Below are 27,288 nucleotides of genomic sequence, written 5' to 3' on the forward strand. Positions count from 1 at the left end.
GTTAGAACGGGCACAGGGATCTCAGAGCTGAACATCTAAGGAGAGGCTGCGGGAGTGGGGCTGAGAGCATGGAGTCCAGAATCACACTGTCCTGCTTCACATCTCAGCTCATCCACTTACTAGACATTTGCACTCAGGGAAGTCACTTACAAAGCGACCAGAGGAGAAGATGCAGATGGAGAGAAGGCAGGCTCCACAATGGGAGAACTTGGAGAGTGTGCATGACTCCCCAAAATCTAGTACAGTGTCTGACACAGAATCAATACTCAGGATGTATTTGTTGAATAAACAAAAAGTCACAGAGAGAAGTAGAGGAGAGAGAGAGAGATAGACTGAGAGAGAGAATAAGGGTCTTAGATTCCCTTCATTTTGCCAATGTCTTATTCCGGTTTGATAGCGAAACACAGTCCCGTCTCTGCCACTTCTGTTTCCTTTAAATATTTTCCCCCTTAAAACTAAAGGATGGTCAAGTGAGCTTCTGTTGTTTATGAACAGAGAATTCTGAAAAAAATTCTCAAAAATTCTAAAAATTCCTGATGTCTTCCTTTCCTCTCCTCCTGCTCATCAGTCCCTTTAAATCTGGTTGCTGCCCCCACTGCTCCATGAAACCAGCTCTCACAGCCCTACGTAAACGCCCCACATCACCGACTCCAGTGGGCTCTCCTCAGCAGAGCCTCCTGTGGCTCACTCTTCCTTGGCTTCCTAACAGTCTCCAGAAAAAGACAAAGTCCTCACCAGGGTCCTGTGCAGCACGGCCCCTGCAATGTCCCCATCCTCAGCTCACTCCAGGTTCCCTCTGCTCCTTCTGCTCTGGTTTCAACTAGCCTTTCTCATTCTCTCACTAGAGATACTTCCTTCTGTCACAGGACATTAACACATATTGTTCCCTCTTCCTGAAATATTCTTTTTTCACCAAGTAAATTACTGCTTATCCCTCTGATCTGAACTCATTGACTATCTTTTCAGGAAGCCTTTCCTGATACCCTCCCCTACTCATGGACTAACTGCTCCTTTTGGATTCTGTTATGACGCCAGGTATCTCTCCTTTATTGCTCTTGTTACTATTAACATTTTATAATTTGTTTGGTCATGTTTTCATTAATTTGTGCCTTGCGTTAGAATGAAAGCTTCCTAAGGTTGCTAGATATTGGGTATATCAATATTATTCGTTGATGACTAAATGGATCAATGAGTGAATTCTCCCATAGTCATAAGGAACCACCCCCAGTCACAAGCCCCTCAGAGAGGAACCCCTCCAGGCTCACATGCTGAAAGTGGGTTCACCAGAACTGAGACCCTGAGAGACACAACACACAGTAACAGTCCACTGCCCACTCTCTGGCCTGGCACTCCACCTTGGGACATTTTGGGAGTGTGGTCCGTGGACAGTGCACAGTGCTGGCAGTGCAGAATTGTGAGCTTGAGTTCCAGCTCTGCCCCCATCACTCTCTGATCTTGGCCAGATCCTTCCACTTTCTGCCCCAGGTTGCTCAGCTAGATAACTGGGAGGTTGGCTGAGGTGTCTCCTTGCCTTTCCCACACAGCCATTCTTATTTCTGTGATGCTTTGAGGATGTCAGCTGGATCCCATGGCAAGAAAGTCCCCTGAAGACTCCAGGAAAGCAGAGCTAAGGGTGCAGGGGTGTCCCAGCGTGAGACTCACCTGAGCCGCGGCCTTCGAGTCCTTCTGGACCAGGCCAGCAGTGGAGGTCACGCCACTCTCAGAGATGGCCCGGTGGAAGAGGTTCTTGGCCAGTGGAGATAACACCTGGGAGGAAAGTGGAGATGTAGAGAGTTTACGCTCACAGGAGGGGTCTTGAAGAGCTAGTCTCACCCACAGCTCTGCCCTGGCCCCTCCCCTGGAGACCCTGGGGCTCAGTGGACATGACAGGTCCTGGCCTGGCCTGTTCCCCAGGCTGACCCCAGGACCCGGTTCTCCAAGAAGACCTCCCTCAGCTGGAGCCAGCCAGGAGCACAGAGCGAGGGACAGAACAGGATGTGAGCGGCACATGCTGATTGTAACAATCAAAAGTATCTGAAAGGCGCTTAGGAATTCCCAACAACACTTTAAAGACACGGTTCTGATTCTGCATTTCCATTACTCAGAATATATCCTTAGAAAAATGACCATGGAGGTGCACAACGATTTCTACGAATGCTCATGGCATTTATAAATGTAAAGTAGAAAATGACATTAGTTTTCAATATTATGAGATTTGGTAAATAGGCTATTTTTCAATCTTACCATGGAATACTAAAATACTATAAAAATAAAATTATGGAGGAGTGCTTAATACTGAGGAAAATATTTATGTTCTGTTATAATGCTAAGGATGATTTTCTTAAAAAAAAAATCCTAGATAGCTAGACAGACAGATAGCTGGTAGTTAGACAGATAGACGGGTAGATAGACAGAAAAATAGATAGAGTGAGTCATGGAAAAAGCCTAGAAAAATACATGTCAAAATGTTTGCGGTGGGTATCCCTGGGTAATGGGATTATGGATGACTTTTTTCTCCTTTAAGCTTCTCTGTGGTTTTCCTTTTGCTCCACTTTATAAAACACAAAAAGAATACCTGTGAGTATTCAACTATGAAACCAATACATGTATTAAAAATACAATAATAGCAGCCTGGCCTCATGGCATAGTGGTCAAATTCCTGCCGTCTGCTTCGGCAGCACAGGGTTCACAGCTTCAGATTCCAGGTGTGATTCTACACACTACTCCTCAAGCCATCTTTGGTGGCATCCCACATAAGAAACAGAGGAAGATTGCCACAGATGTTAGCTCAGGGACAATATTCCTCACCAAAAAGCAAAAAACCCAAAAAACAAACAGTAATAGTGCTGACCCTCTGCTCAACTGTGAGGCAGCTGGAGGATTCCTTACAGCTCCTAGCACCTGCTAATCTGGTTTTCCACCATTGCTTCCCTCAGCCCCACTACCACTAGCAAGATATCCCAGGGACTACTGCCTTCCCTCTGAGCATGGAGAAACATTCAGACCATCTCAGAGGAGGCCCCTGACCCGATCTTTGTGCCCGTGTCCCCTTGACGTGTATATGGCTATAAGGCAAACCATGACACTCTGCCCAACCTTTAAGGTTGCCTCCTCTTATTCATAATGCATTCCCACCCCTACATCCCAAGAGAAGTGAGATGAGCCCTAATGGGAAAATGATTAGGAAGGAGAGAGAGAGAGCAACCAAGTTAGAAAATGTGCAATGTTGCAGGTGTGGCTGAATATTTTTATGGCCCCACGATGCTGTTTGAGCTCTGAGCTTCCTGGGGGTCAAGGAGAGCTGGGCCATTAGCTCTCTACCATCCGATGCTGTGCAGTGTGGGCTCAGCTTTGAATCTAGGTCTTGTGAATAAAGGTGCCATGTCTAGATTGATTGGTCTCCACTAAGTCCCATCCACAGCCACAACAGGGCCGGGAACACTTACAAGAACAGAGACACTTTCACCTCCTGCTGACTCTCCAAAGATCGTCACGGAGCCTGGGTCCCCTCCAAAGTTGGCGATGTTCTCCTGGACCCAGCGCAGTGCGGCCACCTGGTCCAAGTGACCCCAGTTTCCGGGGCTGTGCTCGTCCCCTGTGCTGTGAGAAAGAGAACAGGGTGGAGTGGGAACAGAGATGTCATGGCAGGGCTCTCAGGACCACAGATGGGGCTGGGAACTCTAGGTGAGCCTTCTGGAATGAGACAGGACTTCCACTGCCCTGACACAGAGCTCTCCATCTGCCTTCCTCTCCTGTAGCATTGTTCCGTGGTGGGTTCTACATTCCTTCATCTGGCATCTATTTATTGAGCGTCTGCTATGTGCAAACAATCTTCTAAGAGCCAGGAGCAAGTCTGAGAGCAAAACAGGCAAGCCTCTGACTACACAGAGCTCACACCATGGATCACAAACTAATAAAGAGATAAGCATAGAATCTAATGTCAGGTAGTGAAAATGCTTTCAGGAAAAATAAAATCTGGTAAGGGAAATGGCAGAGGTGGGGCAGTAGGATCCTATTTCAGATAACATGACCAGGGAAGGCCTCTTTGAGGCTGTGGCATTTGAGTAGACAACTGAATGAGAGAGCACAGATCTTTGCAAATATCCAAAGAAGACAATTCCGGGTGGAAGAAACAGCAAGTGCAGAGACCCCCGGGTTCAATGAACAAAGTGTGAGTATAGCACATGCTGCTAGAGAGGGCCCTGTGGGACTTGGTAAGGACTGGATGTCATTGTAAGTAAGGGGGGAAGTCACTGAAGGGGAAGGTCATAACTCCGTCTGTGTCTTAGATGATCACTCTGGCTACTGTGCAGATCAGACAGAGTATAAAAGTAGCAGGATTATAAGAGTGGAGGTTGTTACAATAATCCAGGTGAGAGACACAGAGGGCTTAGATTAGGGTGGGTGCAAAGAAGGAGATGAGAAGTGGCTGAGATCCAGAATGAATGTTAAAAGTGGAACCAGAGGATTTTCTGGTCCACGGGATATGGGTGTGAGAAAAAGAGAAGGGTCAAGGCTGACCACAAGGCATTTATCCTGAGAAAGCAGAAGGATGGAATTGCCAGCAGCTGAGCAGGGAGCACTGTGGGGAAAAGAGGAGTACTTTGGGGGAGGGGCAGTGGGAGTCAAGGGTTTAGTTTGTCCAAGTAAAGTGTGAAATGCCCTTTGATGTCTAGTAGAGACAGCAGGAGGGAGAAGGAGATAGTTAATGATGTTCTTCTGGGTTTCAAAGGAGTAGTTGGGGATAAGGAGCTGTAAAAGTGCCCCCTGAGGTCACTAGGACACCAGTGTTCAATGGAGAGGGAGACACACACAGGCAAGAGGAAAGGGAGGAGAAGGGTCCAGTGAAGGGGCTGAGAAGGAGCAGTCCAGGAGGTAGGAGGTGGCCGGGACCCAAGAGAGAAAGTATTTCAAAAGGGTGTGACCCATCATGTGTGGATGTTGCCAAGATGGTGTGTGGCCAAGGTTGGGCCAAGAGCTGGTGGGTCATTGGTGACCACAACAGTCTGGTGGCATGGTCGGAGTGAAAACCTGATTGACATAGGTTTGAGGAGAGACTGGGAGGAGAGGAAGCGGGGAGCACTAATGTAGCAGTTTGACTGTAATGGGGAGCAGAGAAACGGTGAAAGAGATAAGCAGTCTCAATGAAGGCAATATATCCTGAGTCATGACTCACCTGGGATAACTCTCCTCCAGCTCCATAGGTCTTTCCAGTGAGGAGTCCACCCCTCCACCAGCCCACCCATCAGCTATCTGAGGGTGAGAGGTCCTGGGGCTGGTGCATTCAGAAAATGCTCCTAGCAACTGTGTCCTTCAGGAAACCTGGTTCCAGTTTCCATGGAGACTCAATGGAGAAGACTCTAGCCTTGACTCATGGGTGCGCCAAATGCAGAAGGAAATGGGATGAGTGGACCCGACTTTCCCCAGGAGGACTGTGCATTGAGATCAGATGCTGCAACAACCTCCCCCCTCTGGCCACACATTCCATCACCCAGAAGCGTTCACTGAGCTCCCAACAAGAATCTGCTCCTTCCTCACTTTCCCGTGAGGTAAGATGTGTAATCCTATAACTGCTGTGCTGATGCTGTCACTTTACAGGTTGCAAGTGCTGGAGCAACACAGGTGAAAAGGAGATGAGCATTTCTGAGGAGGTAACGTGACTTATCCAGCCCTTGTGGTCTAGGGGGTTAAGATTCAGGACTCTGACCGTTGCATCCCAGGCTTATTTGCTCCTCAGGGAAATAGACCACTAGTCTGTAAGTGGCCATAATGTGGCTGCTGTGTGTTGCTGTGATGCTGAAAGCTATGCCACCAGTACTTCAAATACCAGTAGGGTCACCCATGTCAGACAGGTTTCAGCAGAGATTCCAGACCAAGGCAGACCAGGAAGTGGGACCTAGCCATCCACTTATTAAAAAATTGGCCATGAAAACCTCATAAAATAGCAGCAGAGCATTCTCTGATACAACGCCAGAAGATGAGAGGATGATACAAAAATATCAGGCAGCTTCTGTCTCTTCCTTACGTGGTCATTAGGAGACAGAATCAACTCAACAGCGCTAACAACAAACATTTGAGTAGGATCTTACAGGATGAATAAAAGTTTGAAAGAATAGATATTCCAGGCAGATGGAACATCACATGCAAATGCTCAGAAGCAAGCGGACCAGTGTGTCTGGGGAATGAGAAGGGAGGTGTAGCTCAGTTATGAAGGGACTTGGGTGCCTCACTAGGGAATTTAGTAAAGATCCCCTTGAGAGCTGACATGACAAGAGTGGGGTCCTAGTACTCTCGCTTTGGGGGCCAATGCACAGTGAGGAAGTCCTATATCTTACCTGAGGAATCCCCAGATGCCGAGGCGGTACTGAATGGTCACCACCACCACGTTTTCATGGGCAGAGAGGGCCAGCCCATCATAGGTTGATGCTCCACCTACCATCAGACCCCCTCCGTGGATCCACACCATCACCTGGACGGGGAGGAAGCAACAACACCACTTATAAGGAACAGATCTGAGAAGGACCGCAAGGTGAAGTCTGGTTTGGTCGCCTATGTCTTAGCCATGACTCAGTGAGGCCATTACTCAAAGTCCACCAGTGTCCCACAAAGTTGGAGCAGTCTGTCACTCTCCTTCTTGACTCTCCTATCTGGGTTCCAGGCTACCACCCCACTCAATGTATGCTGGCTGCACCTGCCTGTTTTCCCATCCTCAGTGCCACCTTCTACAAGGGCTCTTCATGCTCAGAACACCGTCATGGGAACAGTCAAGGCTATAGGTGTCATCTTCTCCCCAACACTCCCATCGTCCTTGTCCGTGGACCCCTCTCTCAGCTCAGCATACTCTGCATGCCACAACCCTTGTATTTCAGCTTTATCTTACTTATCTCTTATGAAGTGAATTAAACTTCTCTCATGCGTGAATGATTATCTCAAGATATTCCCCGAGTGGTATGTCTTTCTGATATGCCTTCCCTCTCCCTCCTCCCGATTCCTCTGATCCCCAAATACCACCAATACTCCAAAGCACAACCTAAAAGTCACCTCCTCCAAGAAGTCTTCAGTCATTTGACTAACACGATCTGAGACCTACTATGTGCCGGGGAATGTGATAAGAATTAAGGATCAGAGTGGACACAACAATTTATAACACATGGCTCTTGGATTTAAAGTGCTCTCATAGCAAGGAAGTGAGAGTAGCTAAAATAATAATATTGTAATAATTTTGTTATTTAAAAGAAAGAACTCATAGTACAAACTATGTGCCAAGTACTATACTCAGCATTTAAAATTAAACCAGTCCTGAAGTAGGGACTCCTATTGCCCCATTTAACTGACAGGAAAACTGAGGCACTTAACCTGCCCGAGGTCACACAGCTAATAAGTAGTGGAAGCAGGACTTGAACCCAGGTGGTCTGGCTCCAGAGTTGACATGTTGGGCCACCCAGCACACTTGAGCCAATGTCCAGGGTGCAGTAGGTCGGCTGTTAGGGAAGGAGGAAGATCTTGCCTTCGGCCAGCTCTAAGTAACGTGTCAGGAGCACTGTCCTGGATACCTCGGCAGGCCCTGAGATATAGCCTGACGGTCATCACTGAATATTTATACGTGATTACTCCAGTTCTGAGGGAAAAGAGCCAGGTGTCTCAGCAAGTAAAAGGCAGAACCAGGATTTAAACCTGGGCCCTAAAGTTCCAGGAACTGTGTCCATAACTAGAGGTCTCCTGCCTTCAGGTTCCAGAGCCCCTGTTCCTCCCACACCTCTGCTCCCCGCCTGCCTCCAGGTGGAGCGGCTGAGTCTGAGTCATCTCTGAGTGAAGGCTGAGCCAAGGTCGGGGCATCAGAGATTTGCTGAAGTTAGTGTCCATCTGTGCAGCCCAGATGGTAAGACCCTTGAAGGCAAGGGCTGCTAGGTAATGGTTTTATGTTCCTCCTTTCTCCTAACCCCCAATTCCAGCTCTGTGTGTGGCGCTCTGAGTACAAAACAGAAGAATGAATGAATGAGTGAGTGAAGTTTTGTCCCACCTCTTTGAGCCAAGCATGAGCAGTGCCACTTCTAGTCACAAGTTCACAGATGCCTCCTCCTCTCCTGGGCATCATGCCAGGTGTGTTCTGGGAGAACCCAGGAAGCTCATACCCCTCCCTTCTCCACCCCACGGACCCCCTTCTTTTCCAGAAGACCCTTCCCCCACCTCCAGCCTGAGTCTGGAAGCCTGCCGCATCTCTGGGCTTCTGTTTATTCAGGAAATGCTGACTCACTGGGTCTTCAGCCCATGCCAGGGACAATTATGGAGGGAAATTAGCTAAAAGTCCCGGAGAGTTGGCCAAAGGCCTAGGAAGGTGCTTCTTGGATTCATCGCATTGTGTTCTCCACACTTTTATCAAGAGACACTGTGAGGTAGGGTTCTTTGTGTGCTGAGGAAAGTCCACACACAGGCTCAATTTCCTAGTCTGAGTCAAAGAGCAAGCGTGTGAAAATCAGAAGACTCATGCTCTTGTCATGCCAACCCTACTGTGTGACCTCGCTTTCCTCTCTTTGGGCCTCAATTTCTCTATCTGTAAAGGACGGGTTGGGCTGTTGGCTTATCTCTACGATTCCTTCAGTTCTGTCCTTGTTGGAAATTATATATGAGCTGCTCTGGGTATCAGATTCCTAACCTAGCAACCAAGAGTAATCATTCTTCTTCTATAATGCAAGAGAACCTGGAAAAATGGAAAGATACATTACAGATGTATAGCAAACTCCCCAAAAGATCCTATGTCTGTCACTAGGGATAACTGAGGTTGAAGGGGAGCAGAATATGCCACCCCAAAATATGCCATTTTAGTATATTGATTATTTGGAATTAAATTTAGTCAAGAAAATTTCCTAGGAAACAGCCAGTGCAAGGACACTCTAACCCTTTTTGTCTCCTGAAAGTAGAAAATAAATCTCCCATGTGAAGGATACCCTCCCTGCACCTGAGGGTGAAAGGCGTCCTTATCACCAGAGATGGGGAAGTCAAGGCCAAGAAGGCTGTATGAACAACCTTTGTCACTTCCTCTTTAACTTTTCACTCCAACCCAAACCCCTTTGCTTTGTCAAATCTTCACAAATAACTTTTTCTTTGTCTAAAATGTATAAATGCTCCTCGTTTTGGTCATTTCTTTGATGCTCAAATTTTGATAACCTCTTGTACTTATGAAGATAAAATTGTTTTTCTCCCGTTAATCTGTCTTGTGTCACTTTAATTAATGGGCCATCCAAAGAACCTAGAGGGCAAGAAGGGAAAAGTTTTTATCCCCTGCAGTTTCCAGTGGTCACGCACGAGGTCTGGCTGTGGTGGGTAAAGAAAGCCTTGGGGCCCCTGAAACAGCCATGGCTGGTGATGCCGCTGCCCCAAACTGCCTTCATCCTCTTCCAGTCTCCACCAGAAGATCCTGGAGGGCTGGAACTCACCAGCCTTGACCAGTGGTTCCCACTGCTTACCGGCAGCCTGCTTTTCTTTGTCAAGTCAGCAGGAGTGTAAATATTTAGGTAAAGACAGTCTTCGGAAATCTGGACGGGAATGTTCTCCTTTCTGTTGGTAAAGAGGTCTGAGAGCATCTGCCCTGCCACTGTGTCCTGGGAGCACCTGGGAGGGGAGAAAGAAGAACTCCTGAGTCAGTCAGAGCTGAGCAAGGAGACGTCTCCTACGGTCAGGCTGAGCCTTGGATTGTGTGGGTTAGACCTGTAACAGAGTTGCTCTTACCACACTTGAGACACTGGAATGAGCAGGAAGGTATCTGAGGATCTGAGTGGGGGCCCTGGGACTCACTAAGATCTTCCAGGACTGAGTATAGTGAGGAAGCCTGGCACCTGTCCCCTTCCCAGAGCCTTCGGGCTGCCCTGGGTCAAGGAGAGGAGTCCGGCTCTACACCTGGGAGAGGACCATTTCCTGCAGGCCCTGGACACAGCCTGGCTCTCCCCTGGGCTCTGTGTGGTAGGCTGCAGGGTGACCACGTTCCTCCACCAGGTAAACCAGGTGTCCTAGTCTTTGGGAGACTTCCACAAACCACAAGAAGTCACTCAAATGGCAGACATTTAGGGCAGACCACATGTCAGGGATGCAATATTTGTGGGGCAACACTAAAGGAACTGTGTTCTAGTCCTGTGTTAGCCATTAATGAGCTTGGTGACCTTGGTTGAATTCCTTCCCTGCTCTAATCCTCAATCTTCAGATCTAGGAGAAGGGAGAGATTTCTTTAAGGATCTTGCAGCCCTGACATACTAATATTCTACCGTCATCCAGCCCAGACAAGCACTAATGGTTGCCCTAATAACAGATCATGAAGGTCCAGCGTAGAGTATAATTGGTAACATTTCCTTAGTTCTCCCAGCATGTCAGGTGCTATACTCCTTGTGTATTAACTCATCTAATCCTCAAATCAGCCCCGTGACATAGGTTCTATTATTACCCAGATTTTATACACAGGAAAATTGAAGGACAGACACGTTAGAAATCCTTTGTTCACGCAGACAGAAAGATCCATAGTATGGATTGCTTATATTTCCAAGACATTAAAAGCAACATTTCTGAGTCTCAATGTAAGGCAGATGTCACTGCCCCCAGTGTGTAGATGAGGTGGCTGAGGCACTAAGGTGCCTGGATGACACAGCTGTCAGGAGGCAGAGTCAGGCCTGAAAAGATGACTTCCTGATCTCCACCCTGGAGGAAGTTGTCTGAGATCACTAAGAGCAAGGGGCATAATATTCATAAAACAAAAAAATCAAATGTCAAAAAAGCAGAAAACACTTCAACATCACTGGTATTCAAATGAATGCAAAATAAATAGCCAAAGTATATATATAATAATTATGATAATAATTATTATTATTTTGCGTATCCATTAGCCAAAAACACGTTCTTTAAAACAACCTCAAGCGTTGTCAAATGTTCGGTGAATGGAGCTCTTCATACATTAATGGAAGGTGTATAGTTGGGACACTTCTGGAAGGAAATTTTACAAAAAGGGCATATTCTTTGACTCAGAAAAGTCATTTCTTGGAACTTCTCCAAAAATATTCATGAGTGTGAATAAACGTTTAACTATATTATTCATGCTATATATATTATCAAAAACATTAAGAACAACTGTGACCCAAATAAGAGATCAGGTAAAGAAATGATGATTCAATCCCTGAGGTAACTCAGCTATTAAATGTCAGACTGTGATATTTAATGACATAGAACGACGTTCATGACATACTTAAAAGTGAGCAAAGAAGGCATCCAAACTATCCGTATAGCGTGATGGGATACTGTGATTTATAATAAGAAATATCTATTTATTTGTCGTCCAGTTTCTGGCACAGGGCTCCTAAAACCCTTAGAATTTCCTAAGAGACGAGAGCCATAAAGGTGTGTTTGTTATATTAATCAGGTGAATTTTGCACCTAAGGTGCACAGTTATTTTTGGACCTAAGCTAAGGATGTGGGCTGGTTGCCAGAAAACCAGTCAGTGATTACAGGGCTGGAACTTTCAGTCCCACCCCCCGGACCTCTAGGGAAGGGAGAGAGGCTGGGTGTTGAATCAATGTTCAGTGGCCAAAGATTTAACCAATCATGCCTATGTAAGGAAGCATCCATAAAAACCAAATGGACAAGGGCTCAGAGAGCATCCAGGTTGGTGAACCAGAACGCCTCCCTGTGCCGCTGTGCCAGACCCAAACTTCATGAGAACAGAAGCTGCTTTCTTCACAGCCTCACCCTAGGAATCTCTTCATCTGCTGTTGATTCATATTCTTTAATGTGCTTCGTAATAAACCAGTAACGTAGCGAGTCAACCAGTTTCCTGAGTTCTGTGAGCTGCTTTAGAAAATTAATGGAACTCAAGGAGGGTGCCATGGCAATGTCTGATTTATAGCTGGTCAATCAGAAGCACAGATAACAATGTGGACTTGTGATGGGCATCTGAAGGAGAGGACAGTCCTGTGGGACTGAGTTCTTAACTCGTAGCATCTGATACTACCTCCTGGTAAATAGTGTCTGAATTGAGTTGAATTCCAGCTAGTGTGGACAAAACTCCCCATGTTGAATTGGGTGCAGAATGCTGGGTGGTTCTATTTTTAAGAGAGAAAACATGCAACACATGAAAGACTGGAAGAGCAGAACCTAAAACATGAAGCGCAGTTCTCTCCAGGGGTGGAATCATAAAGGATTTTCATTCTCTTACCTTTCCTTACCTGTACTCCCGCACTTTTCAGTAATAAGTATGCATTACACTTACAATCAAGAAATAAAAACAGTGAACATTATTTTTTAAGGAAAGAAGTAAGTGACAGGAGAAGAGGAAAAAGGAGAAAAAAGAAAAGAAGGCAAGAGGTGGGAACCTGGAGATTCCGAGAAATGCCTTGCTGAGAAGAATGAAGTCTAACTGGATGCATGGAGGCATTCGTGTCTCCGAGGTGCAGCTGCAAGTCCTCTTTGCCCGGCTTGTCCAGGGTGACTAGGACACACGACCCACTCTTCCGCTTGTGACTAGGAGGCTAGACACACCTGGGAGTTGAGAACTTGCCTGGTCAACACCCCAGGCCCTCCCCACCCACACACTTTCTCGTTCACCCTACCTGCTAACTACAGCAATGTTTTAAGACAGGCGAATAAACAGAACCACTACTTCTGATCCCCTTCACCTGGTCAACATTTTATTTTTTTCCAAGGCACTTATCAAATATTCTAACATATGACATAGTTCACATTAATTTGCATGTTATTTATTATCTGTCTCCCCTATTAGAAAGTAAGCTCCATGAAGACAGGATCTTGGTTCTGTTCACTAATGGATCCTAGGACCTAGAACATGCCTGGCACACAGTAGGTGCTCAATAACTGTGTGTTCAATAGAGAGCTCTAGAATGCTGTGAGAGCTCTGGAGTGTCTCTAAGGATCTACAGTGTCTTCAGGATTCCACAACAAAGTATGAGCCACCCGGAAGATGGCCTTGGTTCCTTCCTGCATTACTTTGAGGCACACACCCACTGAAAGATGCCAAAGCCCCTGGCTTACATGGGAGGGTAGGAGGTGGCGTTCTTGACGAAGGGCCATGGATCTGCAGGCTGCGGCGGAGCAAACCTCAGGGATCCCAGGGGGGGCTTGGCAAAAGGGACCCCCAGGAAAACGGCCACGGGCTGTGCAAATCCTTCCAGGCTGACGTGCTTCCCCAGGACCTTGCCCTGCGCGGTGTCCACCACAGGCTGTGAAGATGGGCGCCCTGCGGGACAGCGAGAGGAAATGAGCACATGTCAGCAGTGAAAGGTTTGACCTGGATTCTGGGAGTCTTGCTGCTTTCAGCATGTGACCTTGAATGAGCCACCTCAACTCTCTAGGCCTCAGTCTCTTCTTATGTAAAAGGGAGAGGAGGTCAACTGTGCTTCCCAAGTCCCAGGGCTGTCTTAAGGAGCAAAGTGGACATGGAGGTAAAACGGCATCAAGTGAGAAGGAAATGCAAGAAGGAGAGCTGCTGGGAGTGAAGCAGACATTGGGGTTGCACTCTCACGAGCCCTGGAGACAGTTATCCACTAGGATCCTGGTGCTGAGCTGCGTGCTGGATGGGAGGATGGACAAGAGGCGGCCCCTCTTCTCAGAAGCTCTGAACCTTGTGGGGAGAATGAGCCACAGACACACTTGACCCTACTGCTGGGGAGAAAGTGGTCAGTGTCCTGAGAGAAGTACCAGTAAGGTCCTACAGGAGTTAGAAGAGGGAGCGAGGCCTTCTGCTTGGGTGGCATCATGGAGGCGGTGACCTTAGAGTTGGGACTTGCAGTAGTGGAGGACTGAGCAGGGGGAGATGGCCGAGGGTCTATGAGGGTACAGAGCAGAGAAGAGAATGTGCCGAGGCGCGGCTCTGCGACAGCACAATGCAAGGCCTGCCCGAGGAAGAGTGACGGCCCGTGTGAGCCAGAGGGAGTCTATGGGGAGCCTAAAATAATCCTTGCGTCAGAAAGGTCATGTATGGGAGGGCCTTGAATGCCAGGCTAAGGATCTGGGCTGTATTGTGGGTAAATGAGCAGCAATGAACTGTTAGAGTACGGGAGAGTGACACCATCAGCTTGAAGAGGATTCCTCTGGCGGCTCTGAGCAGGGTCATCCAGAGGGGCTGAGACGGGGGTCAGATCCCCATCTGTTCCGTTCTTGTGGAGCAGACAGCTCTTCCTCGCTGAGCTGAAGTTCCTCGCCTGCAGCTTCCACATCAGCCCTGCTTCTACCTGCTGTGGCCCGGCCTGAGCTCCCATGTGGCAGCGGCCTTGCAGACCCCTGAGCCTGCCCATCCCTCAGGCCTTCTCTTGTCCGTCCTCAGATGGTTCCAGCGTTCCTCGTAGGAAATGATGTCTAGCCTCTCGTCCTCCCAACTGCTCTCCTTTAGATGTAGACAAAAGGACAGCATCTCCCTCAAAGTGTGTGGCCAGAGCAGAAAGAATAACCCAGACTTGTTCTTTAAGAAGGATATCCAATGCTAACCTTCAGGAGAGATGAAGTGGACAGAAGCCGGATGCCGAGGGTGACAAAGTGGGCGATGGCGTGAGAGGCATCAGCCGTAGTGCAAGAGCAGCAGTTACCACGTGTGTTATAGGTAATAGCACTTCCAATGTGCCAATGTGCATTCCAGGTCAGCTAAATCAATCTTTACAAAGGCCTATCCTGGTAGGTGTATTGTGCCCTCTTTGCAGATGATGAAGCTGGGGAAATGCAGGCAGCCACTGTGGACTTTCTGAAGATGGAAATGGGGTGGCCTTGCTAAAAGGGGACCATTAGTAAAGGAATGATTTTCCCTAATTTGGTTCTTACTCTGCCCTGACACTCAGTTCCAGGCCTCTCATGGTGTCATACCACCAGAAAGAACATGAAATCCATGTGGGGCCTGGCCTGTCCCCACTGATGGCCAGAGCACTGGCTCTGGGTTCAGGAGTCACAGACAGACTCCAGAGGGTAATTTTTCAGTTGTTCTTGGACAAATATATCTCCCTGTCTCAGTCTCACATTCTCCATCTATTAAATGGCACAAATGCTTTCTGAGGCCACTTGCTGCACCCTTGTATTAACCATGTCTTTTAGTTTCTCTGATCAGATGCTTTGACATCGGTGACGTTGCTGACCATGGAGGGACCACCCCTCCCAGACTCAGCCATTCCTAGAGGCAGGAATTAGCTTGCCCTTCCAGCTTGCTGGAGCCCACACCCCGACCACCTTCTTCATGGGCCTCTCAAATACCAGGCCACTGTCATCCAGCCTTAATCACTCCACTTCCAGGATCCTGACAACGGTGGATGGTCCCAGGCCCCAGAGCAGTTTGTTGAGTTTGCCAACCCTAATCCTGCTTACCCTGCCTCACCCCTTCCTTCCAACAGCAACCAGGATGAAGACTCTTGTCCCCAATTCCTCCTCCTCCCTCTGTCTCCAGACCCACCTGGTCCTTCACGCTGTGGCCACCATGGTGGTGACATGCCTCCTTCCCTGGGAACTGTGAGTAACAAACTATCTTTTCAGGGGCAGTGGTGTCCTGCTCTGTTGGTCTTACCATACCTCAAATTTCTATGAATATACTATATTTTAAAACCACCCCTTCAGTTATTAATCTTTATTTTGAACTCTGATGAAAATATACCCCTTAGCAACAACAATGCATTTCGTCCCCACGACAGCCCGATGAGTCAGGTGCTGTCCTCCTCTCCATCTGAGAGGAGGACATTGAGGCACTGAAAGGCGAAGTATATCACCTAAGGACACACAGCTAGTTCAGTGCTGAGCAGGGACTTAAACCCACACACTTCTGCCCCAGAGTTGATATTTATATTCTGTGAGGCCACTGTCATTGATTTGGCCATATCTAGACTAACCTCAAGGGGAAACAAACTGAGTTCTTCGAAGTCCTTATCTGGGGCCACGACGTTAGCTGCTACCCTCCTGCGTGCGGCCCTGGCACATGAGGTTGGGTGTTTATCCTCCCCTGGATGGGGCAGTCTGCACCGGGAGATCCACATCTGGAGGGCAGCTGCTGCAGAACCGGACCTGTCACGCCTTTGTCCTACATGCATGTCCCCTACCTCGTCCCTGGACCAGGATTTCCAATGTGGCCCCCCATTTATATGTCAGAAAGACTCACCCCAAACTGTGGAAGAGTCCAGGGAGACCAGGACCAGAGCAAAGAGCCACATCTCAGAAGGACAGCAGCTCCTGGACCTGCAGCACTCAGCGTGGCTGGGAGGGGCTGTGCAGTCAGCCCCAGAGCCCCAGCTCCTGCCCTGCCCCTCAGCTCCCTCCCTCCCAGCCAATAGCCTAATCAGGCAGAACAGATTTCCCCTTCCAAAGATCACTCTGGGCTTTGTGGATCCTTTATGCTCCGCCTCTTAGAGTTTACCCTCTTTTATCTAAACAGCACAGAATGAACTCTGCCATTACAGATAGCCACAGACTGGTCAAACAACTTGTTACATAAGTTTTTCTCCCTTACTAGACTTTAGCCTTAGTGCGCTGTGAGCTTCCCAAAGGAAGGCACAAGCAACAGATGCTTTTGGACAAGGGAACACTTTGGTCTTGGATTCCCAGAACAAACACAAAAACCTTTAGAGCAGCTCCCAGCCCCACAGATGCTCAGCTGGGGAACTGAGGACAAATCTCTTAGCTTCCCTGGGCTTCTGTTTCATAGGGGTCTCTGCTATCAGGCTTGGAAGCATCTTAAATTGCATCCAGTCTCCCTTCTGATGCCTAAATTAATTTTACAATATTCCTACCAAGTGACTCAGCCTCCTTTCACACACTTCCCAGGTCATGTAACTCATTACCTCTAGAGGAAAGGATCTTTGGATAGAATCTTCTTAGAGCAACAAACTGCATCCCTCCATGTTCCTCACTCTATTCGTTCATTCACGCATCCATCCTTCCATCCATCCATCCATCCTTCTATCCATCCTTCCATCCATCCTTCCATTTGTTCTTATTCTGTTTATTCATTCATTCTCCAAACATTTACCAAATGCCTGGCACCATGCTAGGTGTTATGAATACCAAGATGAATTAAAGACATGTTCCATGTCCTAAGGAGCTCACTGTGAAGTAGGTAAGACAGATGGGGTGTGTGTGGGTGTGTGTGGGGTGTGAATTGCAGTGCAATATGAAATAATCAAAATAGAGGGATACAAAGTGCTCTGGGTCCACCTGGAAAAGTGCCCTTTTCCTTCTGGGTACCATGAGAAATATGCTCCAAGCCTATTTCATAGGATCATTAAATGTCCAACAATGGGGAATCAGTTATAGACACTTTCGTACAGCTGGCTAAGGAAATACTATCCATTCACTCAAAGTAGTGATGCCCACAGCTATTTATTGGCAAGGAAAGACAGTCATGATGTGTTGTGAAGGGAAAAAGGAACAGCTTACAGAACAGTTATGGCTGCTCTTTGGGAAAAGGTTTAACAGTTCCTCAAAAAAATTAAATGTAAAGTTACCATATTTTCTAGCATCCACTCCTAGTTAACTACCCAAGATAACTGAAAACATGTTCATACAAAAACTTGTACACAAAAGGAGGATTATTCATAATAGCCAAAAGGGGAAACAACCCAAATATCCATCAACAGATGAATGGACAAATAAAATGTGATCTATCCAAACCATGAAATATTATTCAGTCATAAAAGAAATGAAATATAGATATTTGTTACAACAAGGATCTTTTCATTCATTGTAAGACTGAAATTTGAAAACCTTACACTAGTGAAAGGATCCAGACACAAAAGGCCACATATCGTATGGGTCTACGTATAAGAAATGTGCAGAATAAGCAAATCCACAGGGACGGAAAGTAGATTAGAGGTTGCTAGGGATTAAAGGAGGAGAGAAGGAGAAATGACTGCTAGCGAGGATGAGGCTGCTTTGGGAGTGATGGAAATGTTATGGGATTACAAAGTGGTGGTGATTATACAACTGTGCGAATATACTAAAATCACTGAGTTGTGCACTTTAAAATGGTGAATTTTATGGTACATGAATTTATTTCAATAAAACAAATATTTTTTAAAATTTACCATTATTTAAAATATTTTAAAATTTAAAATATTACATATAATGTTCCACTTTAGTAAAAATATATCTTTATTTACATAGGAAAAATTTTGGAAGGTTTTACATCTAATTAGTATTACAATAGCCATTTCCTGGCTGTAGGATTTTGAGTGTTTATACTCATTTATATTTTCCACTTTTATTCATTTGGACATTCATTTTACTGTGTGGAGGACACTGTGCTGAAGTGTTTTGTATGCAGGATCTCACTTAGACCTCAGATAAACCTGTGAATTGATACAATTATCTCCTGGGGCTCAGCCTGGTCAGGAACTGGCCCACAGTCACACAACAAGTATGGGGAAGAGCTGAGGATTGAACAAAAGCTGCACAACGTCATAGCCGATACTCTCAACCACTCTGCGTTGGTGTCAAAAACTTTATGGCAAACCCACTTTCTGTTTCTTGGTTCCCCTATAGGTGAGCTCAGGTGACCTCACTCTTCTTGGATCTCTGCCACCTCCATCCCTTCAAAAGGCTATATCTTTCTGTTGACCCCTCCTGGATCCCCAGGCTGCCTGGAAGGCTGTTTGGAACCAGGAGTGCTGGGGTTCCTGGGAGAGGTAGTGACCAGGTGGTGGAGGTGCTTGCTGATGTCTCACACTTCATGGTTCCCTCTCCCAGTGCAGACTCGTCACTGAGAAAATGCTGCCCAGCCAGGATTGCGTGTCCCAGTCCCAGTCCCCTTCGAGTTAACTGGAGTCATGACATTCATTCTTGCCAATGGAGAGGGGGCAGATGTGAGCAGTGTTGTCTGCAAGCCAATGTGGTAAAGAGACAGCTGTGCCTTCTCCACGCTCGCACTGTTTTCTCAGTGTCATGGGAAAGCTTGCCTTTGTGCAGGCCAGACCAATATTGACGTCAGGGAAAACTGGGCAACCAGCAGCATAAAGCACATCACAGTCTAAGAAAAGCTCATGGATTTTTGGCCAAAGCCATAGGCTGTAGCTGAATCAAGCTTCTGGAGACCCAAAACTAAAAACATGATGCTAAGTTGCACTAATTCTAGACACTGTGGCAGGCCAGAGAGGGAGCCCTGTGGTGGGGTGAGAACTTTGTGACAGCATTAGAGTCAGTCCCCAGAGGTCATTGCTTCTGCAAAGACTGACCTGGCCTGTGTTCTTCCCTTTTATCCAGGAAAGAAACACGGGTCATAAAGAGCACCCCTATCTCTGTCCACATGGGACAATCTGGGTGGTTCTGATAGCACATAGCAAGGCTGTTTCTAATCACTTAGCACACCACACACACACACACACACACACACACCTGTTAAGGCATAATCATCCTGCTTTTTGCCCTGGCCAGCTGGCCTTTGCAACTTGGGAGCTCAGCCCTGGCTCTCAGCCTATGAAGATTGTAGAGTGCTGATTTAGCACAATATAAAAGGCAGGAGTGAATTAGGGGCCAGTGTTTAAGTTCACACGTTCTGCTTCGGCAGCCTGGGGTTCACTGGTTGGGATCCGAGGTGCAGACGTGGCACCGCTGGTCAAGCCATGCTATAGTAGGCGTCCCACATATAAAGCAGAGGAAGCTTGGCATAGAAGTTAGCTCAGGGCCAGTCTTCAAAAAGGGGAGGATTGGCGACAGCTGTTAGCTCAGGGTTAACCTTCCTCAAAAAGCATAAAAAAAAAAAAAAAGGCTTGGGTGAATTATTCTCTCAATACCATTGTTCACTCACATGCCTGCTTGTGACACCAACCAATCTCTCAAATATAGGCAGCCACTCCCAGAAGTTGCTATGCGTAGTTGCAGGCTGTAAATCAATTCCTTGTTCATGGTGACTCTGGAGAAGTGACGGGAGAGACTGGAGTGCATGAAGCCTCAAGAAGTCCTCAGCTTTGCTTTACATGTGTAATCTCCCTGGGTCACATCACCTCTAAGCGATACAGCTCTTCCTGTTTTGGTGACAGTTGATTGGGATTATCGCTTTCTCTTGGGGAACTCCCTGTGGTTTCCCATGTGGAATGAGATGAACTGAAGAGTAAAATCCCAGGAACTGGCCTTACCTCCTAAGCATCTGAGCAGGTCTCAGGAGAGAAGACACATCTGGGTCTCCAAATTAGCCCCCCAAACCTCTCCATCTCCATCCGTTCACTCAATAGATACGTGAAGAGCACGTATTAGAACAAGCACTGAAGTAGCATGAGCCCCTGTCCTCCTGGGCCCTTCACTTGACTTTGTCTATTAACCATGGGATTAACCAGGCAGAGCCTTCATGGTGGAGAACACTGCACTGGGAGCCCAGAGGTCAGGGAACCCCAGTGGGTGACATTCGGGGATCCTTTCTGGAAACGAGGAAGTGAGAGGCAAGGGGATTACTATGGGTGTGGTAACCTCTCATGCACCATTCAAACTGGATCAATATTCTCTGAATCTAGAATTCTTTCACATTTTCCTGTGGGGACTAGACATATGCAGTGTTTCTGGAACCTCAGTTATTTTCATAATAACATCATGTTTCTGGATGTTATTTGATGTTATTTTTTTATTGTGCATTATTTTGATGTTATTTTTAATGTTTTTTCTTCTCATAATAACATCACTTTTTTTGCCATATCAGCATACCGCTTATACTGTTATTAGCAGTTTTCCATTTCTTAAATGGGTTAATACATTTTACTTTAACACAATCATTTAAAAATGAAATTTTACATAATTTACATAAATGGAAGACTTCTACAACTTACCATGAATTAAAGTTGAGCATGGAAAATGTGTCATTGTATTTTTAAAAATTAAAGTGATGGTAAAAATAAGACATGGCTAAGGAAATATATGTAGTAATATCTTCAATCGAGTTACAAAAGTGTACACCCAAAAATAAGTTACTTAATGGGAAAAGTGGACAATTGACAGACAGTAACATAAGGTCAGGAACAGAGTTTTCCGACATCATGACCACTAGACAGGTGACCAGGCTTTGGCTACCTCGAGGGTCATTTTATTGCAGCCATCTCCTCGAGCTTCAGGGAACTTCTTCCTTGTGACACTCAGATAACTGGGGAGGACTCACATCTTGTTCACAATCTCAAGGCCCTTGATGCTGTGTTGTAATCAGGTGGTCAGATTTCCTGGGGTCAATCCGGTCCTAGGACTGAGTGGGAGAGAGCACCTGTGGGAAATTTTGACCTGACAGTGGGTCCCAGAGGGCAGCACTGCCCCGTGGGCATAAGTAGCCATTCTCCATGGCATTACAACTGGTGATCAGGTCATCTACATCAGGTTATCATGTGGGACTGCCTAGTTTAGCTCCTGCTGAGTAAGAACGTACTGTGAGAGTAGAGTACTGTGGGAGCAAATGGGCCCAGAATTTCAGGGGCTTATTTCCTGCTGATGTAAAGAACTGGGGTGCTGTTCAGGTCAACAAGATGTCTGTCCTCCACGTGCTCATTCAGGGACTTCCCAGGTGCTCAGTAAACTTACTCTGTAAAGGGCCAGAGAGTAAATATTTTAGGCTTTGGGGGTCGTATGATCTCTGTGGGAACTACTCAACTCTGCTGTTTTAGCAAAGGCAGCATAGACGATACCTAGGCAAATGGGCATGGCTGTGTTTCAGTAAAACTTTATTTTAAGAAGAGATGGCGGGGAGCTTTGACTCATGGGCCTGTGTTTGGTGGCCTGTGACCTAGACCATTATGGCTTTGCTGTCTTTAATTCATGGTTTCGCATGTTGTTATGGGTGTTGATTCAAGTCAGCTGAAGAGGGGAGGAGCATGAAGAAGTGAACACGGTGGAGGGTGCATTTTGGACCAGACTTGGATGTGGCACTCCACACTTCCACTCACATTCCACTGGAAGGAACTTAGCCATGTGGCCAACTCATTGCAAAGAAGGCTGGGATCGTGGTCAGTTTTTACGCCAAAGAAGGTAGGACAGACGTTAATGGAAAGCTAGCAATTCCTGACAAAATTAATACATCAATTTACAGATTTGATATTAGGGATTTTTTTCTAATAGACAGCAAAATGAATATGTAACCATTATATAAATACATTAAAGTTTGTTTGCATGCCATCTAAAACAATCTTGTACAACTCTGGGAATAAGTATACTACCCTCAGGTAAACACTGAGATTTTGTATTTCTTTGATTTACATTACCAGAGCCTGACTGTAAACCCAGTCTCTACTTCCTAGGGCTAGCTACAAAGGTTTCCTTCAGTTTTGTATGAAAAAAAGAGGTAAATGTGTGAATCAGAAATAAACACTAAAATTTAGGCCCAGAAAAGTTAAGACTGAATCATACACTGGAAAGGGCCCACAGCTCAAATTACTATTATATTTTATTATAGACATCCGAGTGATTACACTGACCTTAACTAGACAAGTGTTTTGTGTGTTTTCTTACCCAGAAAGTTTCTATGTATTAGTGCCCTGAACTCTCTGTGACCTCCTGATTATACAGGGCATTAACAGGCGAGCAGTATTTGGAGGCACAGAGAAGAGAGAACATTAGCAGTGGTGCAAGGTGGATTTGTGGGCTTCTTGGGGAGGTCACTGGGGCTGGGTGGGTGAATAAGGAGCAAGGGCTTGGATGCTAAGCTAAGGAAAGGTGACTTTCACCCTGGACATGGGGAGCCATTGAAAGCCTTTAATCCAGGGAATGACAAGACAAAAAGGTCATTTCTGAAAGTAGAATGTGGCAGAAGCAGGCAAGCCATTGGAGAGGCCAAGAGGGTTCCTCTGAAAAGGAACCTCCCAGGCACTCACTGGGAGGGTGGAGGGTGAGCTCTCCTTTCCAAAGATGGCTAAGTTCTTTGCGTGTGAAAGCTTGGCCTTTTGGGCTCGCACAGGCCTCAGCAAGAATAATGACATAAGCATTTCCAAAGTGCTGGACTGTGCAAAGCTTTCTCAGATCGCAGGATCTATGGATGCTGGTTCTTCGTTCTCAATTTAGAAGGTCATGGAAGGCACAGGGGAGTTGTAACCCTCTGAGATCCCCCAAACCGTTGTCTGTCCTGTCCCACTTGTCCTTCTATGCAAGCAGATTGGGAGCACATTGCGGGTGGCACCAGTGTGTGTGGAGGATGAGTCAGTCCACTGTCCCCCATCCCATCACGAGGTTCCAAGGGCCTTTCACGCTACGTACATATAAAATGTCATTTCAACATACCAATAAGCATGAACATCAAGACGTGCAAAGTAAAGCCAGACACTCAAATTGCCCCTATCAAATTGGCAAGGATTTGTACCATTACTGTTTTCGTGGTCATGCCAAGTATTAATATTTTTTTTAAAGATTTTATGTTTTCCTTTTTCTCCCCAAAGCCCCCTGGTACATAGTTGTATATTCCTTGTTGTGGGTTCCTCCAGTTGTGGCATGTGGGATGCTGTCTCAGCGTGGCTTGATGAGTAGCGCCATGTCCGTGTCCAGGATTCGAACCAAGGAAACACTGGGCCGCCTGCAGCGGAGCGCGTGAACTTAACCACTCAGCCATGGGGCCAGCCCCCACCAAGTATTGTAAAGAGTATGGAAAACAGGAAGTTTCACAATTCATGTGGGAGATTAACTAGCATAGTGTCCTAGGGGATGATTTGGCAAAATCTATCCAAAATCTATCTAATCTATCCTGGATGGTCCCAGGATCCCTTGTGGATACCAAAATCCGTGAATGCTCAAGTCAGAAGTGCGGTGACCAGAGACTCCTGAAAGAGCTGGTAACTGACTGGCTCCCGGTGTCCTGCTTATCAGCTACTGGCTCTATCAGCCTCAGGCCTCGGAAGGCCTGAGCTAGGACAGACTAGCAGGGTATGAAGGTGAGCATTTGGGCTTAAAGAAATCAAGCAAGACCATTTCTGTCCCCAGAGAAGGCTCTCTTAAGGGCCATGGCATCGACATAACCAGGAGTCCTAGATCCATTATTTCTTCGGCAGAGAATGGCTATTATACAGGGAGCAGCTCTCACACCTCCTGCAGCTTCACACTCCATTCCAGAGTCCCAACCTAGGACAGGATCACTCAGAGTCAGAAGAGAAGAGGCATGAAGCAAACCCAGTCCCTGGCCACAGTAACCCTGTTGCAGACTTGAAGGCCATGGTCAGTCCAACAGCAAGTCACCTGCAGGCTGCCCATCTTGAGCTCATTCCCTGGTCTTAGCTAAATTTCGTTCCTGCACCATAACCTTGCAAACCCTCCTCATATTTGCTGTTGAACCCTCCCCTCAATCTCTAGTCACTTAGCAGTAACAATACTCCACCAATGGAGAGGAGTGTGAGGGCATGGCCAATTTTGAGATAAGAAAGAACACTGCAACTCTGACATTTCATTTCAGATGCAGAGTCAGACACAGAGCCAAGATTAGAATTACTAGCTAGGTAATTAAGTTTACAGAGGTCCCCACTGGAGTTTTTGAACTGGAGGGGAAACATGGCAGAAGGAGTACCTGGCTTTGTTAAGAGAAAGAATGGGGTCATCCCAGTCTCACAAGCCATGGATTCCCAGAAGGACTGAGACCTTAGGAGCATCCTTGGACAAGGCCAGTGCCCTGAGCTGACATGTAATTAGCAAACACATTGGTTTATCCTGTGCCAGTTACCATTTCTAGTGCTTTATAAACTGCAGCTCACTGAATCCTCCTAATGAGTCCATGAGGTAGTATTATTAAGCCCATTTACAAGTGGGGGAAACTGAGACATAAAGAAATGAAATAAGTTACTAGGGGGTGAGACTGGGGTTTGATCCCAGGAAGTAAGGCTCCGGTCTGTTCTTTTAACGACTCTGATATGCCATCTCCCTGGTCCCCAGCCGTACAGGCATAACATGGTCCAGGTGGTAGGGACATAGGTCCTCAACTGTTCGAACACCCTCGTTGTTGCAAATGCATAATACATATTAAATTAAATCTATTTGTATATACATATGTATAATTGTACACATATATGTAACATATATATGCACACACACTAAAGTATACATGATTTATATATATATATATGTAAGAGCCTACAATGTGCTAGGAAGAAATGACTTATCCTATGTCACACAGTAAGAGAGAGTTCATCTTAAACAGAGGTCTCGTGTATCCCAGGGGAAATATGGTTTACTGGCTTTCTGCAAGTACACCCCAATCCCATGCTTTCTTGTTCTTTATGCCAGAAATAGAGCTCACTATCAAGAAGCAAAAAGACTATATATACAGTACATATATGTAAGGATGACAAGTGGCTCCATGTAACAGAAATAACTATGGTCTCTCGACAAATGAGGTTTTCTCATTCTGTGTGACAAGTAGGCAATGGGTCAGGGAGAGAGGTGTTCTTCATCAGGAAGAAGAGGGAGAGGTGTCCTTGGTTCTGGAAAAGAACTTAGTGATGGTCTCTCCTTGGACATGCCCAGAAACCCAGGAACACTCTGGAGATGCTTAAGAAAGTCATCAAGAATTTGGAAACCTTCTAGCTTGCTGTTCCACCATCCATAGCATGTGGTTCTCATGTTCATGGAGGAAAAATGGGTAACACAACTGCAGACATCTTGCCCACCTTTCACGTAGGAGGAAGGAAAATAAAGAGTGTATAACGCAGATGCCAGCTGAGTCTGTGCCTCTTTACTCTGGAGAAGCATAGATTTTTCTAGAACCCCACTCAGATGTCTGCCTCCATCTCATTGGCCAGATCCTTGTAACATGGCAACTGCTAACTACAAGGGAGTATGGGGGTTGGGGTAAGAATTTGTAACTCAGTACATTGCTTCTCTGGACAGAATCAGATTTCTCTTAGGAAGAGGACAAGAAGGATATCGGGAAGAGGCTGGTCATTGTCTCCCTTCCCGTGGCATCCTCACCCGGGATTCTATCATCTGCTGAAAAAGGTGGGGAGGGATGTTGTGGAAAGCACCGTGGAATGAGAGCCCTAGAGAAGGGCTTCTTTGTCCCGTGGGCTGAGATCATTATTCTCTTGGGCTCACGTTATGGGGACTCAGGACTCAGTTCCTGCAGGGTGAGGACAGACAGACCTGAGGTTGGCATTCAGGGAGGAACCTCTGAGCTGGCTAAGTAGATGCATATGACTGCTGAGCAGAGCATTTCTCCCCATTTCAGCTTCTCTCTCCCCTTCTCTGAGCTGACAGGGCACCTGAGCAACAGATGAAGCTGATTCAAATAGAACACGGGCACTGTGGTTTCCAGGTGGCACCAAAACAGTCTCCTATTGCCACCTCCGATCTTAAAACAATAACCATGTATGTAGCTCATGAGTCTGTGGACCACTTGCCTCCTACAGTCCTGCTGATCTCAACCTGGTCAGTTGAGCTTGGTCAGGCTCAACCATGTATCTGTAGCTGTGGGTCAGCTGGAGGCTGGCTGGTCTGAGACAGCCTCTCCTGGGATGGCTCCCCTGTATGTGGTGTCTCGTTCTCCAGCAGGCTAGCCTGGGAATGTTCACATGACAGTCACATGGGCTCACGAGAGGGAGGGGACACATGCAAGGACTTATGAGTTGTTAGGTGAGAACTGGCACCCCATCACTTCCACCTTGTTTTACTGTCAAAGCAAGTCAAGAGTCCAGCCCAGACTCTGAATGAGTGGACCTGCAGAATCGCATGGCAAAGGGTGTATGTATAGAGAGGTGATAACAGTTGTGGCCATTCAGATGCATCACTCTGGCTCTGCAGGGTGGAGAATAATGGCAGGCAGACTAGATAGTCTTAAACGAGCTCAGGTGAGAGGCAAAGTATAGATTTTCTGCAGAGAAATGTTATGTGAGTGGAGCTTCCTGAGCACTTTTGAGGAGCTGGGAACTGGATTAGTTCTGTCTTAGAGGCTGGGAGAACACCTGGGCATGAAGGCATTTATCTCAGTTTGAAGGAGGAATAAGATCTAGGAAGCTCCACCCAAGCAGGCCCTGCATGGATAGGACCCCAGAGGCCACAAGAGCCAAGAGATTACTCTAAATACCATCCCTGGATGTGTCAGCTCAGGCATGGTCACACTATTTGGGGACACGGTGGAGAGTCTTGGCCTGGGGTGCAGTCCTGGCTCCATCCTTGAAGCAGGTGTGGCTGCATGGACTCTGCCCACAAGAGGGCAGCAGAGAATTCTCAGCCAAATTGGTGCCTCTGGCCAGAATCAGGAGATGAAGTTAGGATGCCTTCAGGCCCAGACGTGGACAGTAAACAATGTCCTGTGTAGGAAGGAAGGGTTGCTTTGCACTTAAGGACTCAGGCTCTGGAGCCAGACTGCGAGGTTCACATCCCAGCTCTGTCACCAGGGGCGGC

The 27,288-nt window shown here is 46.8% G+C and overlaps 1 protein-coding gene across 1 annotated transcript in view; it reads right to left on the bottom strand.

Annotated features, from left to right (window-relative positions):
* The window catches only part of LOC106837701 (liver carboxylesterase 1-like), a 31,945-nt gene extending 15,669 nt beyond the window's left edge, over nucleotides 1-16,276 (bottom strand). Inside the window, exons 1-6 of the mRNA XM_044761518.2 lie at nucleotides 16,118-16,276; nucleotides 13,024-13,228; nucleotides 9,465-9,609; nucleotides 6,336-6,469; nucleotides 3,447-3,600; nucleotides 1,663-1,767 (exon numbers count right to left, since the gene is read on the bottom strand). Coding sequence (XP_044617453.2) covers nucleotides 1,663-1,767; nucleotides 3,447-3,600; nucleotides 6,336-6,469; nucleotides 9,465-9,609; nucleotides 13,024-13,228; nucleotides 16,118-16,169 — 795 coding nt within the window. The 5' untranslated portion in view covers nucleotides 16,170-16,276. The remainder of the gene's footprint in view (nucleotides 1-1,662; nucleotides 1,768-3,446; nucleotides 3,601-6,335; nucleotides 6,470-9,464; nucleotides 9,610-13,023; nucleotides 13,229-16,117) is intronic.
* Nucleotides 16,277-27,288: the final 11,012 nt, after the last annotated feature.

Source organism: Equus asinus, chromosome 28, assembly GCF_041296235.1.
Source record: "Equus asinus isolate D_3611 breed Donkey chromosome 28, EquAss-T2T_v2, whole genome shotgun sequence".
NCBI classification, from domain to species: domain Eukaryota; kingdom Metazoa; phylum Chordata; class Mammalia; order Perissodactyla; family Equidae; genus Equus; species Equus asinus.